Raw genomic sequence first — 19,288 nt, 5'->3', positions numbered from 1 at the left:
GCCTGATAATAAAAGGGAACAAAAGAAACGTGATGAATGAGAGTGGGGCTCCTAAGAGGAAACAAAACACAGTTGCAAACAAAGATAGTGAAATAATAGGGATCCTTTAAACCAGCTGGCGCTTTCCCGCAGAACCTAAAAGACGCAAAATTCACATAGGCCAAAAAGGCTTATTGCTGAACATGTATATGTTTGTAAACAAGGCATAGTTTGGAGTCAGGAAGAGTCAGGGCTGGATGATGTGCTGACTGAATGGAACATTAATTCAGTCGGTTGAGCCTTCAATGCTCCTGAAACTTCAAAGACTTATTTAAATAACATAACTATCCTATATTTCATATGAAAAATAACCTTGGACACAAGCATTTCCCTGTTTTCAGATTTTGCAAAATGAAATTTGGCACTTAGCAGTAGAACACAAAATGGCAAGCATAAAAACTCAGCAAGTAAATCTGCATCTTTTGGCATCCAATTCAGATGAAATAGAACTAATAAAATGTATCAAGGAAAGTAACCATGTCAAGGCCTGATGTCTTCCAGTGCAAAAGATGCAGGTGCTTTGGTTTCCTTTTACAGAAATACTGACAATATAGAAACCTCTTCAGCTTTATTTGTCTCCATTGTAATCAAAGACATAAGAAACAACAGCAGAAATCACGTTACTCAGTGAACTGCTGAGTTTAAACATGGATTAATTAAAAAACAAAAATTGCTGCTTTTGTGATGCATCACTGGGCCGATGCGCAATGCAGTCATCCCCACAGTGCTCCAAAGATCCCTGGCCTAAAATCCCTAGGGAAGAACCTCAGACACTCCAGCAGGTCCCCAGGACCTGAGCTGTGCTGCCACTGGTCAGGTGACACTTTACCACATTGTAGCTCCCAAATGCTCTTGCTGTGAATGAGTTCATGGCTGTGATACTTTCCTCTCTGAGCGTGGCCTGAGCAGAGCCATTCTTCCCCAAGAGACCCAGGAGTTCTAAACATGTGAGATATGTGGCACTTCCACAGCATGAGGGTGGATAATTCCTGTGCAGTTCCTCTAGACCCCCACCTCAAACAGCAGCCAGGAGTTAAAAGAACAAGATGAAGGGAATTCTGAAGAGTGAAGTGTTACACAGCTCCTCAGATGGAGAGGAGGGTCTGCTGGGGCAGAGTGAGCAAGTGGCTGGACTGGCACAGAGATGCAGCCATGTGTGGATGTTGGCCCTTATTGATCAATAAACAAACTTACATATAACCATGTGCATCTGTATTCACGTGCCTTTTACTTCTCTAATAAATGTAAATAATAATAAGTGTAAAATGTAGATTGGGCTGATACAGACTTGGACAAAAGTAACTCTAGCCCCTCCAGACTATGGTAGTGGGGCTGTGAAAATCTGACCTTCATCTTGCAGTGGGGAATAATTACAGATATACTTCTAATTACTTGAGGATTTGGGTTTTGTCCACTGGGGGTTTTTTTGTTGTTGCTGTTTTTGTTTTTGTTTTTTTTTTAAACTGTGGATGGACTACCTGGAGTCTACTTAGATCCTTTCCTCCTGATCCCAAAGAAATAGTTTCACTTATTGACACAAAAGATTCTGCTCATAAGATACAGAATAACAGAGTAAAGTTACCTTCTTAAGTGAGAAGTGTGATCAACACATGCTAGAAAACCTTTCAGGACCATTTGTAGAAATAGCTGTAGTTGTGTTGTTTGCATTAGCACTCTGAACTATTCCCAAGCTGAGACCAGATCTTTGTGTTTGCTCAGGCACAAGGGGAAGTGTTAATGTTTACTGAGACAGAATGCTGTTGTTCAAGGAGCTTAATTAAATTTATCCTTCTTTGCCCACAGTGTCTCACACACTGAGCAGCATAGAAAGGCAGATAAGGACAACCCTGTTGTCTGTGTTTTTCAAGTAACTGTGACAAGTGGAAACATCAGTCTGAAAATGACCCTATTCTATTAACAGTTTTTCTTACCAAATCCTCATTATTAAAGAAGGTGGAAGAAGAAATAATCAAATTTTGCATTGAAAGAGATATTTCGTATGAATTAAAGATACTTATCTTCATTAAAACAACCTGACAGAGAGCTGCTGCACCTCACTCAGTTAGAATGACTTGGTATTCATATTCATTTTCCATTTACAAACGAGAACCCCTGGGATATGATAACTTAGCTGGAGCTGTTCATCCTGAAATTTTTACTTGTAATCCAGCCTGGCTTGCAATAATCAAAGGTTGCTATTTGATAGGTAGAGGTAGAAAGAATAATATCTTGGGTTTTTTCCTTGCAATTTAAAAATTGCGTTGGTTAGAATGTGAGAACAGCAACCCCCAAATAGGCAGGGCACTGGTCCAGCTCAATCTCTGACACTGGATGCTGAGAAGGATGTGATGGATCTGCCTTATCTACGTCTGGTAATTTTGTTAATTTTTCTATGCTTTTGGTCTCTGTGACACACGCTAGCAATGAGTTTGTAATTTTAATCACACATATTATATCAAAAAGTATCTTCTGATAATTTTAAACTTGTGATGCCCCACAGCTATGTGAAAATAACTGTTTACATTCTATATCATTAATGATTTACATATATCCAATAAAATTATTTTAGCCACCTTTTTTTTTTTTTCTATGCTGAAGAATAATATAAAAGAAAATAGTCTGTAATGTTTCCTCCCTTGTCTAGGTGTTGCTTCCATTCTCAGATTGCTCTGCTTCTAGTTATACTGTATCAGTGGAGCCAAAGTCTGTGCAATACTCAGATACAGTTTCACCAGTGGCTCAGAGGCTGGTATAATCATGGTTTCTGTTTCATTTTGATACATGCCATTAATGAGCTTCTGATAAACAATGTTTAGTTCATTGGTGAAGAGTGACTTCAGCCTTTACAAGCCACACTTACTCCCTCACATATAAAGCCATACAGCTTCACCTTTAATTAATTTTTTATGACTCTTGTCATTTATCTTTGACTAATTTCACCATTTGCAAGCAGGTCCCTTCTTGAATTTGGGGTGTTGGTGCCTTTTCCATTTTTGCAGGGATACTGTATTTGAATACTTTAGACTACTACAGAACTAGTCCTCCATAGTCATATGTAGAAACACTTCCTTTAAACTGCTCAGGATTAAATCTAGAATGGTTTTTCTTCTTGTGGATCATCTGACTAGTTGGGCCAAGAACTGAAACCATCAAACTGCTTGTCTCTGAATAATATCGTGCTCTGAACTTTTCCTAATCCCCCTGCAGACAGCTGCAGTCTCCCCTTGCACCTATCTGACCCTTGCAGCCTTTAATCTGAGGATGCTTTGCAGCTGTTGTCACCTTCTGTGTGAGTCACCAGAAACACAGCCTCGATCATGAGGTGGATTTATCATGCTGAACTTTACCCACTGAACAGGTAAATATTTTGTCAGAGTTTGCCAGGCAGACTCCCACGCTTGTCATCAACAGAAAGGGACAGGCACGCACAGAGTGTTGCTGGTTCTACCGGCTTTGGGATGCGGGGACTATCCTCTGGATTATCCAGGCTGACTTCCCAGTGCAGGACAGCTGTTTTTTTAACTATTGTTCCTTCCTGGATAGGAAATTTCAACCCAAATTGATTTTACAGCATATATTCTGTCTGTTACCAATGAGCTTTCTTTTAACAAACGCTGCTGCTCCTCTAATGGTGTAATATTCTCTCTTATTCAGATGTGTTTGAATTTCACTGTATTACACTATCACACTAATTATTTTCTATCAGATGCTTACTACTATAGACATTAAAAATCAAATATTCCTGTCCACTAACTTCCATCTTCAGACTCCCAGCAGTCATACAGAGCACTTTCATGTGCAGTACTGATCTAACCCCCGTTTTTATGTCTGACTTCTTTTGAGTGTTTGCACCAATCTTTGTTGTCTGCTTTTTGGATTTTGTCATCTTCTCTCAGGCATACAGAGTGTTTTCAGTTTTGTCCTTTCAATAATAAGTCACTCCAACTGGCATGCTCCCCTGCATCTGTCACCTTGTCCTCAATCCTCCATTTTAAAGCATTCCTACTTTATTTTTTTTTCTTTTAATCCTGAATGCTAGCAGACCCTTTCCCTTCTATACTGAAAGCTGGGGTTTTCACACATTCTTCATTTGCCTCTATTATATTTTTTGGAATGATAGTTTATGGAAATAAAGACTCTTAAACACAATACTTGAGTTGTTCAGGGAATAGAAATCTTAAATGATAAATATGAATCTGTGTAATGTGCTCATTGGACACTCAGTCATAGCAGCCCAGTTCAACAAGAGAGCAGAGAGATGTGGTGAGACTGTTGATCTTGCTGACAGAGTTCCTCAGTACACATCAGTTTGGTTAGAAGGAACAGCAAACACATTTTGTGCATAATTTATCAAAATGGAGATTTGTGTTTTTAAATCAGGAAACAAAATTCAATAATTTCTCGACCTGTACACAGTTATACAACAGAAATAAACAGACATAAGCAGAAATAAAGAAATATTTGCAAACATGGAGATGAACCTTTTGAAGTAAATGATTTATTAAAAATTGTATCCTTGGCTCAGGTGCCCACTGAGGCGTGCTATTAGGCTGAGCTAATTTCTTGTGTCTGCCTTGGAAAGCCATTACCCCAACTGTCACTGTCATTTGTGTGTGCAGCACAGAAGAAGACACAAAACCTGTGTCCTCTCACTCCAGGGAGTGCTCCCAGAAAGCTTTCCAGCCTTGAGTTCCATTACAGATTTATCCTGCTACTTGGCCTGTAGGGAATCCCATGTCCATGTTAAAGCCCATGGAAATAACTCAGCCTTGTGCTGCATGTGCTTCTTCTCCACAGTCAGCCTCACGTGCATACTTAAAGGGTGTGCTGGGGAGGCTGAGGCTGATGCCACTCAGAAATCCAAGCCTTTGCAGAATATTCACTGTGATTCCTCTCATTACACTATACCAAGGGCACCTTGAATAAAGGGAGGATTAGGCTTGGTCAAACCAATACTTTCAGGGGCATCCCACTTCTGACATCCCCCCTCAAACCCCTTCATTTCCATAAATATGGAATTCTCCAGAAAATTAAAGGTATTTGTATTTATGACTAAGAACAAGAAACTGAACACTCCATGTGGAACTTCCTGTATCTGTTGTGCATGGATAAACCCTTGGGTATTTTACACAGAGATGTTGATTATAATTATAGTACTAGAACATTTGTATCTGCCAAAGCATCTGCCTCACACCTGCTCTCCTACCATGGAAAGAGAGCAATAAGAGAGAACAGAAGCTGCACCAGGAAAGGGAAGAAAAATAGCAACCTTTTTAGAAAACCTGAATCAGTTTTTATTCAAACGAATGTTTTCTTGGCTTCATTGTGGGGAAAAAACAAGCATGGATCTTCCACTCTTTCCCTGCTCATGCTATAAGCAAACTCATGAAGGGCATCTCAGCTCTACAGTTCTTTGAAGAATTGAGATGAAAGGATGGATCCTCAGAAGCTGGTATTTTCTCTTTGTCTGATTGAACAGTAATAGGTCTTGCAGTGTCAAGACAGATTTTCTTTCCCTCCCTCCAAATGGAACATGTTTATTGGCACTGTGACATTGCCTGAGAATTTGTACAGCTCCCTTACAGGTCAAAGTAAAGTCACTGCAGGTTTCAGAGGGTGCCAGGGCAGGATTTAAAATGGCATTTCCTTTTGAGGCTATTGAATCCTTTCTAGATTTCCAGTGTCCTGCCAGCCAACCTAAGATTTTTCCTGATAAAAGCAAAATGTGCACTTGGAAATGAAGCCCTCAGCTATTCTGCAGTTAATACATAGCCCTGGGCTTCATACATAATGAAAATGATATATTAATATGCATACTCACATATGTTCAAATGCAAAAAAACCAACTTTGTCTCAACAAGGTGCTTAGGAATGCTCATGCATGAAAGTTGCTTTAACAAAGCATTCACTGAATATTTTTTAAAATTATGCCTAGTGCTCCATATTCACGTCCTCTTAATCCTTTCTATGTATCTCAGTAAAAAGATAAATTAATAAACCCACAATTAAATATACATGTTTCAGTGAATTTAAGGTCTTTATTTTAGACAGAAAGGTACTTGGTGTGCATGTGAAACCATATTTTATTATGGAATATTTGCCAACAATATGAGAGATCTCTTGCAGTGCTAAGAAAATGAATACCCAAGGTAATAATTTCCAGGATTAGCTCTGCATTTCAGGTGGAAAACACTCTTAAAATTTGTTGTGTTTTACATTTCCTCTTAACAGCAGCACAATTTTAAAAAATACATGTTTTTCAAAATTTTTATTGAGGAAGATACATCTGACAAAGTTTAGATTTCCTATTTTTCAGTTTCCAACTAGGCCATATATATTCAGGTGAAAGTTAATTTAATGTATACTTCATACATATGTAAAAATTATATATATATGTATATTAATGGTACAAAAATTATATTAAATATATATAAAATATAAGTATATAATTTGATAATATATATATTCTCCTATATAATGCATATTTTATATGCAATATATTTTTATAGTATTAATATACATATAGTTAGAGATAAATATATATTCTGTGAAGGTGAAAAAAAGAGAAACAACAAGAATTTACAATGTCTTTTTTAGCCAGAAAGTATTTCAGTGACAAAAAACAAAAAAAAACCCCAACCAACCAACCAAAAAAAAAAAGCCCACCAAAATTTTTATATGATATGAACTATTATTTTGAAGAAAGAACCAGTTTAGGAAGATGGGAGGTAAATGTAATGGAAAAATGTCAGATTCTTTTTTTATACTCATGCTGCAGTAATGCCTGGAGGCCAGAGAGATACTTGGCTGACTAACAAAATGCTAATTATCCAGAGACTTCTGTTTCACTGAGTAAAGCCACATCAGTAACTTGGAAAGTGGGATCTGTGGAATTCTTAAAGCATATGAATGAAAAAAATGCCAGCAGAAAATTTCCAAGATGACACAGTAAAAAATTTCAATAATGTGATATCACACTTACTTTCTATCCTATATATTGTGAATACTAGGATGTGCAGGAATGCAATGTCACATAATGAGACTGTGGCTGTAGCTCAAACAGGAAATAAGTCAATAAAAATGTGAGCAGAGGAAGGAAATTAAAATATTTAGGATGCAGCTTTAAAAACATTGTGATAGTGTTCTTCAAGGTCTTAAAAAATGACAAATTTATGACTACCAGAGAAAATTTTCAATCATCTACTTCGAAACATTAACCTGTGTATGATACCTGTATCTGAGTATCTACATTCATGCCAAAACCATAGTTTTTTGCTTGATATAAAATATCTTGAATTTTGATAAATTTGATAGTAAATAATATCTGGAATATTATGTTTGGGCATATAAAGACACGCATAAAGGCTTTTGAGGGAAATTAAAAGGGGAGGATCTTAGGCATAATCTCCAGATGGACTACACCACAGATATATATGTCTTACACTCACAGACAATTGTGTGTCAACACTATGAAGACTGTGAGAGTGAGTACCAGAAAGTCAGAATTATGGTTTTCTACACAAATTCAGCTTGCATGTGTATATGCGTTATGGCAGTCAATGGCACCATCACCTGTTTTACACAAGTCCCCGCCCTCTCTCAGCGCTCGGAATAGGTGATGAGAAGGTATTGAATTGATTGGCTTTTCAGCACATCATTTGTTCTCTGCTCAGCCTGCACACTCTGATGGCTTTCTTCCATAGCAAAAACAAGGCAAGATTCCAAAATGCTGCTCTGATGGCCAGGGGAATTGGATCTAGATGATTTTTTTTTTAAAAGGTCCCTTCCTTCCCAAACCATTCCTGTGAATTCTACTAAGATTCTGACAGTAACCATGGTGGCTGCAGGAATTAAACAAACTTCACAGAGCCTTTAGGGACTACTGCTGCCATTTTATACCAGGTGGCTAATGTTAAAAAGGCTCTTTCAGCCTAGATGGCCAGTTTTAGATAATGAGGACTTCATTTTTCCATATACTTAAATTATATAGTAGTGCATTTAAGGCATGATTCTTCTTAATTTAAAATGCAGTCCTGAGCCTAAGATCCATAGTGTTGAAATCCTAGTGTTGAGGCTATTTAGGACACAAAAATGCAAAACAGAATTTGTACTTGCGAATCCTGGGAGGGATAGACTTGAACACATCTAAAATCTTACTGCAGTCCCTTGTATCAGACAAACAAATGCAGAAACATGTCATTTGGATTCACAATACCTAGCATGAGACATCTAAAAGCTATTGTCAAGCTAAAAAAGGAACTTCTAAGTTAACCTGGTCATCTTTCAGAGGCAGTAGAGACAGATTGTGCCAGAGAACTTGTCATCTTACCTGCCCTGTGCATTTTAGGCATTTTAGGACATTTTTAGAAGACATCCTCTTCTTCTAGGACACAATCATTTTTCTGAAGGTTTCTATCAAACAGCAGCCTGAATTCATCATGTTAGATGAATAACTGTTAAACACTTTTATTTGATGAGCTATAACTCACATGTGAACCTCACAGAATTTTGTTTTAAGTTTCTGGTTTTTTGGGTGACCGACTGCAGCATTAAAATTGTTCCACATTACAGTCCAGAGGTGAATTGCTATGTTATACAAATACAAATGGAACAACTAGGAGGGAAAAAAATCATCAGGTCATGCAATAATAGGGCCTGGATAGAAAACTTCAGGTCTATGATGCAGGATTTCATTCTTTGAGCTAAAAGAGTAACTGTTAGTGATATAAACTTGGAGCCTCTCTAGAAGACGATGGGACCTTGGCAGCAGGTTTCTCAGGCTTTGCTGGAATAGGGTCTCCTGAGGTCCACACAAGTTTTGAAAAGGTGTACACAGGGGTTACAACTCTTGTACCTATTTTATTCCCAACTCAATTCCCCTCTCCCTTCCCCTCAATGACTTAGGTCATGTGTCTTCCCAATTTTGGCTTTTCATGTTACTTCTTATTAACCCATAGTCCCAGGTTCTAGCTATCAGACCTCTCTTTAGATCATGTCTGGGAAACAAGACATCCAGGCTCAATGTCCTTCACTAAGAAGGACCTGTTTCATGTCTTTTGACTGTTTTCCCAGTATTTTCCCATTTATAAGCACTTGGAGATCTTCCTGTCCTCAGTCCTTCACCTCAATCTTCTTACCTGTTCTGACATCACCAAATTATTTTTTTCCAGTTCAAACTGTCCTTCCCATGCTTTCTTTTGCCAGCTCCTGTTCTAGTCACTCTTGCTTTGCTTCTGTAACCTTACTCCTTGGTTACTGTCTTGCCCTTCTCTCTTGCTGTTCTCTGCTGCCTATTTGGGACTTGGATCCAGTCTCCTTGCTCAAACGTGGTCTGCTCTTCCCACATCCTCAAGCTGCCCTTCCCCATATCTACTGAAGCCTACTTCTCTCCAAAAAAATGCACCAGAACTTTTTCCTATTGCAAGATGATCACCCAGTCGTCAGAAGTGTTCAAGGCCAGGTTGGATGGGGCCCAGTGCAATCTGATCTAATGAGTGGCATAGCTGCCCCTTGCAAGGGGGTTGGAACTAAGTGATATTTAAGGTCCTTTTCAATCCTATGATTCTTGAAAATGGCTCAGTCTTTTGATTTGAGCTGTCTTATTTTGATTGCAGTCTCCTCCACCCACACCTCCCCACCCCTCCCCTAATTCCTCTACCACAGGAAAAATTAGCCCAAATAAAATTTGGAAAATTATAAGCAACAGAAATTGTGATTTTAAGGGTACTGACAAGCAGCCTTAAAAGCAAGTGATATCAGTTTTTACCTTTGGTACCTTTGGCATTTATCTGCATCTTCATTAAAACAGACAGGCTAGCAGCCTATTCCTTGTGTTCAGTGCTACAATTAAGGATCCCTGGGATGTGAGCATGCTCAAAGAAATGCTGAAATGCTGACATGATGGAATTGGCAGCCTCATAACATCAGTCCCAAGAAGCCAGGGAGAAACTGCAGGCTTAGAAGGTCTCTGTCAGCACCTATCTGCAAGCACCTGTGTAAGAGCTCTGACATCCCTGCAGTGCAGTACAAGATACCGTGTGTACTCCTCTGGCTGGCACTGCTTATCTTTAGGAGCTACATTTTCCTTCTCAGGTGCTTGTTTGTCAGAGATACAGCTCTGTTTCTTGCAATTCATTCCTTCCTGACAGAGGTTAAATGCTCCTTTGTATACATCAGGCTGCATTATATACATCAGGCTTAGTGGCATGCATCTTGTTGGAGAGTTGGTGCTCTGCTGATAGCTTGGAGAGACAAGGGAAATTGCAAAACCACTCTGCCTCCATTGCTATCTTTGTAGCCAGGAAAGCAATATATCTGAAGAAACAGTTAATTGAATGGAACACTGTGAGAGAGATGACATTGCCAGGGACTGTATTACCAGTGAGGTCAGATCAGGACATTCCAATAATTATCTTAATTTCTTCATCTCTTCTGTCAATAGCTGTTGACTTCATTTCATTTGGCTGCTTCTCACTTAATTCCAGAGGCAAGAGGGTAAATCCTGCCAGTGCCACACTGCAGCTCTGTGTGCTCCGACTGCAGCAAACACTGTGACATTATGCTGCATTATGCTGAGCCAGCCAGACACTTCTGCTGAGTCCTGGCATCAATGATGTATCAGTGTTTCACTGACTCCCATTCTATTAAAAGAGGTTAACAAGATTGGTGTTCAGCACTGATGTCTCTGTCTCTTATCTGCATGGAATTTAAAGTGCTCATAACTCAACAGCAAGTGATACTCCTATTTTTTAAAAGATCCCCGTAACTGGTGGCTGATTCTATTACACATTCACAGTCCCTTAATGTGCTGCTTTCCCATGTGGATACATTATCCTTTACCATTTGCCAGCCTAGGCCTGGGAGCAGAGTGCAGAGGGGGAGGGAAATGAGGAAGCCCAACCTGCTGTGTGCAGTCACACTTTGCCACTTGGACGTGCGGGGCTCTCACGTAGCCACACGTGTGCCACAAACACAACACATTGCTCATCCTCCAGCAGATTCCAACCATCGCCCCACCACAAAGCTTGTAACAGCATCAGCTCTGGGATAAACCTGAGAAAGTTGGAGGGTTTCAGTCTCACTGACAGAGTGAAATGTAGAGCTGTGCCCCTTCAAGTGAGGCTATTCACTCCAGAGTTACCAGGAGCTGGTTCCCCATAGCAAAAAGAGGGTGAAAAGATATCCTTTCTTGGAATTGCATCCCTCCTTTTCACAAAGTTTTCCTTACAGTGTTTCAGTTAAATAGAGAAAGGGGAAGAATATTTTTCTCTATAAAATGAAAGAATTATATTTAATATTACTACAGCCTAGTCAAAATCCAGGGAAATGAGAAGTGTGATGGGTATGTCCATGAAAGAGGATTCCATCTTTAGACTTCCAACATAGACCTCTGCAGGAATCACCTGGCTCTTTGGTTTAGTGGAATTGCAGTGTTGATTATATACTGCATTTTTGCATATAAATAGGATGGAAAAAATACACATGAGCAATAGAACAAGTACAACCTTTATTAGCCCAGCAATCATTTTATAGCCACTGGTAACAACACTGGTAATGTGAATAGACTGGTCTGCTAGTTCTGGTTTTTTTAGGTTTTTTTCTTAAAAAAAAAAAAAGTTAATTTGTATCTTATTTTTTGGAATGTTGGAATGTCTTGGAATATTGCTGGAATTTCCTTTCAGGAAAGGGAATGAAATCTTGCAATTTCAATGAGGATTAAATGGGCAAGCTTTGGTCCATTTCCTCGCACTACTTGGCATCCCATTCACTTTTATTGTATTCACTGGGTTTAGGAATTTTCCCTTTTTTTTTTAGCATTTAATTTCTTCAAATTCTTCTCCTGTCTCTTTATTTACATTTCTTCCCTGATTTTACTATTTAAATTGAAGTAGTTTTGGAAAGTTTGGGTCCTTTTCACTGCACTTAATGTCATCTCTGGCCACCTTGTAATCACTCCAGTCCCAAATTTTCTGGTTTTTTCCAATTGCAATTTTTCTGATCATATCTCCTTTCCAGAGAGTTTGTTAGACTTTGCTCTCTGATTTCAAGATTTCATTGTCTTTCCTGAAAGGAAGAATTTTCTTTCAGGAAAGGGAATGAAATCTTGCCATTTCAAGGAGGATTTATTTTTGTCAGTAAATAATATCAGATCCAGTATGGAAAACAAAAAGAAATAATTTTGTGAAAATGCTGAATGATGCCCACTTTCAGGTATATTAGCTCTATTAAAAACACTGTATCAAATCCAAATATTTTCAAGAATAAAGGTTGGTGAACACATTTGTGATGGTCTTTTTTCTTTGCAAATTGATATTTTATTTTCAAACTATAGCAGAAAGAATGCTCTTTGTGTCATATCACAGCTAAAAAGTGCTGACTGCCTCATGAGACACTATTACAAAGTTTTCAGTTAATTGTCATTGCACACAGATGAACTTCTATTAAAATTGTTCACAAATTTCCTGTGAAAAATTTGCTTTTAGTGTGAAAAAAGTGATCAATTTATGAGATAACATACCAAAGATGTAAATACATGATATGTGCATGTACAGTCAATACCTATATGCCAATATCAGGCATACACTTAATTTCAGAACCTGGTCCTAAAGTGCTGCTAAAAGTGGAAGCATCAAGATGAAGCTAGGTTATAAGATAATCAAGATCAAATTTTGTCTGTTAATCAGATTTTTCAGTTCAGTCTCAGTAAGCAGAACAGTTCCATATTTGACCTTGCTTTGGTCACTAAAATAAATTCCTGACAAGACCAAGCCAGATCTCTCCCTATATCAACCCATGCAATAACTTTTATGCAATGTCCCTGTTTTACTAACAAGTGAGAGGTATCTCTGCCTTAAAGGAGATGAATATGAAGCCAGCTGACTGTCTTCTGTCCAGATATTCCCATGTCCCAGAGTGATTAGCACTGTCTTGTCAAATTTAGCTCTAAGCCATTTGTGAACACCTTCTTTGTTTATAGTAGCACACTGAAATCTGCACTGATCTCTGTGTTTGCTTTTCTGTGTATCCTATTAACAGCGCACTACTTTTCAAGATGTCATACTGCAGAAAGCTGCAAAAGAATTTTTTAGTCAATTTAAACCAAATTTTAAAAAATTACTTTCATTCTGGAAAAATACTGCCTGGTATAATTCTGAGAAAACAACATCAGGGTTTTGTTCCACTGTTGTAAAATCACAGTGACTGTATAAGAATTTTTGTACTGCATTTGAAATTCTTCAATTGCAATTCTGTACAAAAATCTCTATAAAAATCAAACTATGGCTAAGCAGGATTGAACCCTGTAAATGAGCAGCTATGATTTGCTTGGAAAGTGGTATAACAAATTTTTTTAAATCTATGACCTTGAGAAAAATTTTCAAAACTCTGAAAACTGATCAAAAGCCCAGATATTTTTATTCTTGCAGAAGAGTAAATTAAACCATAAACCATAATATTTCAGTTTTCTTTCCAGTATAATAAAGCACAGTGTATTAGATCCTGATTTCCAGCCTTCCTTTCCTAGAGGCAGTCTAGTTATGCACATACAGCCAAGAACAATCTTTAACTCAGGACTTGTACTTTTTTTAGAAAACAGAAATACAAAAAAGCAGGAGCTAAGGCACAGAATGGGGAATATTGCTTTACTTAGATTAGTCAAGAATGCATGAGGGAACTGCCTCTACTGGACTTCATGTTAAATTCAGAGCTATGTATTCCACTGCTGTAGTAAAAGAACCAGTTTTAAGTGTATTCCATGACTCCCATTTGACCAACTATTTGTTCAGCAGCTGTATGTAGCTCCTACCTGAAGAGACTTTAGCATGATGAAACCAATGCACTGTTACTGTGCACAAATTGCAGGAGAGACAAACATGACAAAGCATCTTCTATCCCTGATTTACCAGTTTCCAGCCCATATTTCAAGGTCAATGGGAAGATAGCAAAATGTTAAGGGTTTTTTTTGTTTGGGTATTTTTTAATGATGTCAATGATAACAAGTTATTATTGCAATGACAGACTTCTGTATTTCTCTTGACAAACAGGACTGCACTACTGAACTATAAAGCCAGGAAGACTCATACAGTGTGAAAATATGCAGGGGAACAACAGCTGTTAGTCGTTATTTTCTCCTTATCCTTTCAACACCTCTCTTTCAATTTGCTCTCTAATGGGTAAATCACACTTTCTCCCTAGGATATTTTCTCATGTCTAAAAGAATCCTGAGACAATTAAGAGTCATTGGTCAAAGATACCCCATCTTTTGTTGCTTTCACTGTAGACATTAGAACTAATTTTTTTGCTTTATCAAACAGATAAATCTGATGATGTGTTCTCCTAGCCCTTTGTCACTGCTAATGTGATGGAGGATGTTTCTGCTTTTCTTCTTTAGACAATGAACCTTGCCTCCTTTATTTCCTTTCACAGCTTGTGTTAAATTTCTCAAAAGAGAAATGTGAAATATAAAATAAATTGCTCTCAATTCATTTAGGCCAAAGAAGACTCTATCATCAGACAGCTTTAAAAGATTTCTTTTATGCTTTACCTCATCTGACAAGCTCCACAGTACCTATTTGGAAATAGAGGGAAAGTAGAAACAGTTTTGTTTATGATGACATTTGGCTTATTGCACAAGTTACTATATTTTGCTCTATTCTCTATTTCTTAGCTGTAAGATGAATATGTATTGTAGTTTGAGCTTTTTGTTCACTCTGATTTTGATTAGTCTGATTCTAGGCCACAGTGAAAATGAGGCAAGGAAAACCCAAACAGCCACAAATATTACATCCTGGACTTTTGATTGGAAAATACATTTTCCTTTATTAACTCTTAAAGTCATAATTATCAAATTTTCCAAGTGGCCAAAGGGCACAGATCTCCAAAACAACAGCGTGTCCACTGGTGAAGTTGGGCTGCATCACAACACCCACAAGCTTGAATGTGTGCACTCTTCCAACTATTTCTTGTTCAAAGTAAGTGGCTGTTTTCCTTCAGAAAGGCAAGTCAGTGTACATCTGGTTTTGACTTTAGGATGTGAAAGAGTAACCTTATTACATTTCCCACACAGCTTCTAATATGTTAAATTTTTTACAACTGGTCCTGCTGATAGTATTTAGTGAAATGGATTGTGCTGAAGATATTGTGGAGAAGGCACGAGTCTGTAGCTACTCTTACTAGAGTAGCAGACACTTGCAGCTACTCTTGGACGATGCTAAGGTAGACAAACTCCTTATGCCTCATACAAACTCAAGAAGGAAAAAATATTATTCCAAATAGTGCCTCAATTTTTGTGGTGCCTCAATAACATGGATCTTTAATGGGACAATAAATTACCTGGGGTTTAAGCCCTCCTTCAACATCTAGGGCAGCTCCATCCCACCAACCCTTCTAGAACTTTTAGCTGATATTATTACTGTTTACCAGCTCTTATATAACCAGTTTCTGCCCTTCTCACATGCATCACTGATTGCAACCTCAGAAAGAAAAGGGGAAACAAGAATAATATATAAAAATAGAAACAAAAGGTAAACACCCTTTGGTACCGTGGAACATGGAAATGACATGAGCTCCGTGTAAAACCTTGCACATGTAGTGACAGCATCCAGTGCTGGCAGCAGAATGAAGTATTGGGACCACACAAAGAAAGATTTAAGACAGGCACGTTTCCTCGATAAAAATACACTACTAAAAAAAGGCGTGTGTGTGTATATATATACATATATAAGTACATAAAAAGAACCACCACCGTTGTCTGAGGAGGAACACGTCAGGGAGCGCACTGGGGCTGACGCGTTATTGAGTAAGGACCCCTCCAAGGGTCTTCATGTTCCCCGCCATCCCTTTGTCCGTGCCTGCTGCCGCGGGGAGCGGCGGGCGCTGCCATCGGCGGGCGGGTCGCGGTGCCCACACGCCGTCACTCGCCGCTCCGGGGCAAAAACAAACGCGGCTGGAACAACAAAAGGCCGCAGTCGCGGCGGCCGGACCTCGCCGCCGGGGCGCAGAGCGGCCGGGCACGTCCCCGGTGCCGCCGTCCCCCGCTCCGTTCCCACAGGGCTGTCCCCGCCCGCCCCCCGGCAGCTGCCATGTGTCTGCTCGAGTGCGATTAACACTGACTCGCCAAATCCCCCCCACGCCCGCTTCCCCTCCCCGGGCCATTTGGGGCATACACGCGCCCCGTGTTTACACGGCGGCGCCTTCGCGCGGAGCCTCGCTGTGGATGGCGCTGGCAGATGAGCCGGGGGAGGTGGGGGCTCCGCGCCGCGCAGCGCCCGCCGCCGGCTATAAAAGCCTCCGGGCCCATGGGCGGCAGCGCCAGGAGAGCGGCCGCGAACCGGCGGAGGATGGAGGGCGACTGCCCCCGCCCGCTGTCGGCGGCGCTGCCCCCGCAGGGCTACTCGCCCCTCTCCTCCTCCCGGTGCGGGGGGCGGCCCGATCCGGCCCTACCCTCGCCCCGCAGCCCCGCGCCCTTCTGGAGACCGTGGGTGCCCGCGCCAGGTGAGGCGGCCCGGCGGAGCGGCCCCGGCCCCGCAGCGGTGAGTGGGACGCGGCGTGGCGGAGCATCTGCCGCCGGCACTGCCGCGCACACGGCTGGGGAGTCCCGGCGGGGCGGGGATGCTCGGGGAGGGCCCGGTGCCGTGCCGGCGGGCTGACCTGTGCTCTCTCCTCCGCAGCCTCACAGCCCCGGCGGGCTGGCGGGAGGCTCCCGAAAGCTGGCGCAGTACACGCACCCCGTCAAGTAAGTGACAGTCCCCGGCCGCCGCCAGGGACTTCGGGGCACCAGGGGCCCGTGGGAGTCCCTTGCTCGCCAGGGTAGTGTCTTAGCATTAGCTCTCCCGCCCCTTTTGTTTCTAGCCATGTATTTATGCAGATAATTAAGTGCCTTGGGAGTGAATTGGCTTTTGAACTGACAGATTCTTGGGCAAATGATTACCAGGACTCGTGGATTTAACATGTTTGAGTTGATGTGCCTCTGTGGTATGAGACATAAGACCTATTACACAGTTATGTGGGTGTTTTTTGGTGGTGGTGGAGTTGGCGGAAGCACCTTGTTACTCATTCCTGTGCCCAGGACTAAAAAAGGCACGGGGGTGTAGTTCCTAGGCTGTGTTGCTGTGCAAACATCTAGCGCCCTCCCAGAGTAAAGAAGCAGGTGGAGACGTGGGAAAGAGCAGCAGGAAGAGAGGGTATGCACTGGCTAAGCCACCATTGCCGAGGAAAATACTTGTGTAACTGCTACTTCAATGATAAAGGTAATAATAGTATCTGGACTGTCAGTTCTGAAAAGGAAATAAAGAAAATAACAGTTGAATCTTTATGAAAGTCAGTATTCAGAAATGCTGGTTTTATGCAAGATTACAAGATGCTTCAAATAATTGCACAGGCAGTTTTTACAGATAAGATGTGGTTTGCTTTCAAATATAAATACTGATGCACTAAGCAACTGTACAGGCAGACTTCTCTGTGTCTGCTCCAATGCTTAGGTTTGAGTGAATGCTATTGCAGGGAACATTGGGAATGGAGACCTGTTACTAAGCTAATGTCAGTGACTTTGTGATGCCAAGGAAGCAGTATTCTGTTAAAAAGTACCCTAAAAAGTATTTATTGTAATTGCTAGAAAGCCATCTAGTTGTTTCTTGATGCATTTCTATTTTAAACAACCTGTAGTCAGCATTTCATTATGTTGTAGTGTTCTCGTCTCTTGGCTCTTGGGACTAACATGGTCTGTTCCTTCTAGCAATTTCAAAAATGGAAGCAAAAGAGAAAAGGAACAGGAACTTGGAGTATATTAATTGCAATATATTATCATTAGCTGATAGCCCATGGTACCTGTGATCTTACCAGCCTATTTTGTTAATTTCTGGATACAACACAAAGACTGCTTTAAAATCAACATCTGTGGGACATCTTCCTTAAGGTGTCTGTTAATTGTTCTGGGAAAGACAGATGAAATATCAAGGCCGGATCACCTCTAGACCTTTATCATACCTTTGCATTTTAGAATGGTGTGAAACAAGGATCAACATCTTCCTAGGCTGGGGACCTTCAGTAAGAAAATTATTAATTTGATTAAAATGTATTTTTGATCCTGTTTGACAGCCATTGTATTCCCTAGGAATAGTACCAGTAGGGGCAGTGCTACTTGGATCAGATCTCCAGGTAGTGCTGTTAATGAGAGACTACTGGAATGGGATGTTTCAGATGCAGGGTCTTGGGCTTTTGTAGTTTTGCTGCAAAACTAGCACTCTAAATGCATCTTTATCTCTTCAGATGAAAATAAGAATCCAGAGAATTTTTTTTTGTAGTTAACTGTAGAAAGCAATTGAGTATGTAAGGAAAAGCTCTGTAGGATGTTTGTTTGACTAGAATTTAATTTTGTTTTTTTGCATGTCAGCCTCCACGTAAAGTATGTAATAACAATAAGAAAATCTATTATATACTTGTTTCAGACTATTTTGGCCCAAATCACGGTGCTATGATTACTTGTATCAGGAAGCTGAAGCACTTCTGAAAAACTTCCCGGTTCAGGCTACAATTTCCTTTTATGAAGACTCTGATAGTGAAGATGATGAAGATGAACTGGAACAAGATTCAAGAACAGAATCAGGTTGCTGACTGCAGGGAAGGCCAATGCCACTTCTAAGACTTAATTTAAACTTAATATAAATATGTATTATAGTATTTTTAAAGATAATTTATTTCTATGTAAGTTATTCTTAATAAAACTGAGATGTCTTGTAATTTTATCCTTTTTCCTTTGTTCTGTTCCTGGATTAAGAGGGGACGGTATTGATTATTATTTTTATATCTGAGGTCTTATAGTTTGTAGTTTGTAAGTTGAACACCAATTTTTGAAGCAGAGAACAGATGCCTTACTTTGAAGGGCTCTATGATTATGTGACTTTGTCAAAGTCTGAGGACACAAGGAAAGTTTGTCATTGTGATTTAGTAGGCTCCATATGGAAGAGTATCAAGGAATCATTGGATTAAGTATTGCAGTTGTGTTGTGCCTGCTGTTACAGAGTTTCAAATATAGAGAAGAGAAACAATATAGCTGCTTTTGTAATGGACGAGAGTCCAAATTCGAATCTAGTTCTTTTGTATAGAAGAGTTTGCCTTACGTCACTCGTGCTTTCATATATATGTGCTGTGTTGTTATACATAAGTGATAGTTTCATACTGCATTTGTAAAGTGGATATCAAGAAATAGAAAAAGGTCTAGTTGAGTTGTTACAATAGTGAGCTTGGTTTTAAT

General features: G+C 40.0%; 1 protein-coding gene across 1 annotated transcript; it reads left to right on the top strand.

The window, feature by feature from the left end:
- The first annotated feature begins 16,042 nt into the window (after window positions 1–16,042).
- Window positions 16,043–18,779, top strand: RIPPLY2 (ripply transcriptional repressor 2). The gene is made up of 3 exons (XM_015620383.3): window positions 16,043–16,568; window positions 16,707–16,771; window positions 18,483–18,779. Exons 1-3 carry the CDS (start codon window positions 16,266–16,268, stop codon window positions 18,646–18,648), a joined length of 534 nt encoding a protein of 177 aa, XP_015475869.1. The 5' UTR covers window positions 16,043–16,265; the 3' UTR covers window positions 18,649–18,779.
- Window positions 18,780–19,288: the final 509 nt, after the last annotated feature.

This window comes from Parus major, chromosome 3 (assembly GCF_001522545.3).
Source record: "Parus major isolate Abel chromosome 3, Parus_major1.1, whole genome shotgun sequence".
Lineage (NCBI taxonomy): Eukaryota > Metazoa > Chordata > Aves > Passeriformes > Paridae > Parus > Parus major.
This window is presented reverse-complemented; position numbering and strand designations above follow the sequence as displayed.

Coding starts and splice junctions, on each gene's coding strand:
- RIPPLY2 (XM_015620383.3), top strand. CDS start 16,266: ATGAGCCGGGGGAGGTGGGGGCTCCGCGCCGCGCAGCGCCCGCCGCCG. Junction 16,569..16,706: donor GCGGCCCCGGCCCCGCAGCG/GTGAGTGGGACG, acceptor TCTCCTCCGCAG/CCTCACAGCCCCGGCGGGCT. Junction 16,772..18,482: donor CAGTACACGCACCCCGTCAA/GTAAGTGACAGT, acceptor TACTTGTTTCAG/ACTATTTTGGCCCAAATCAC.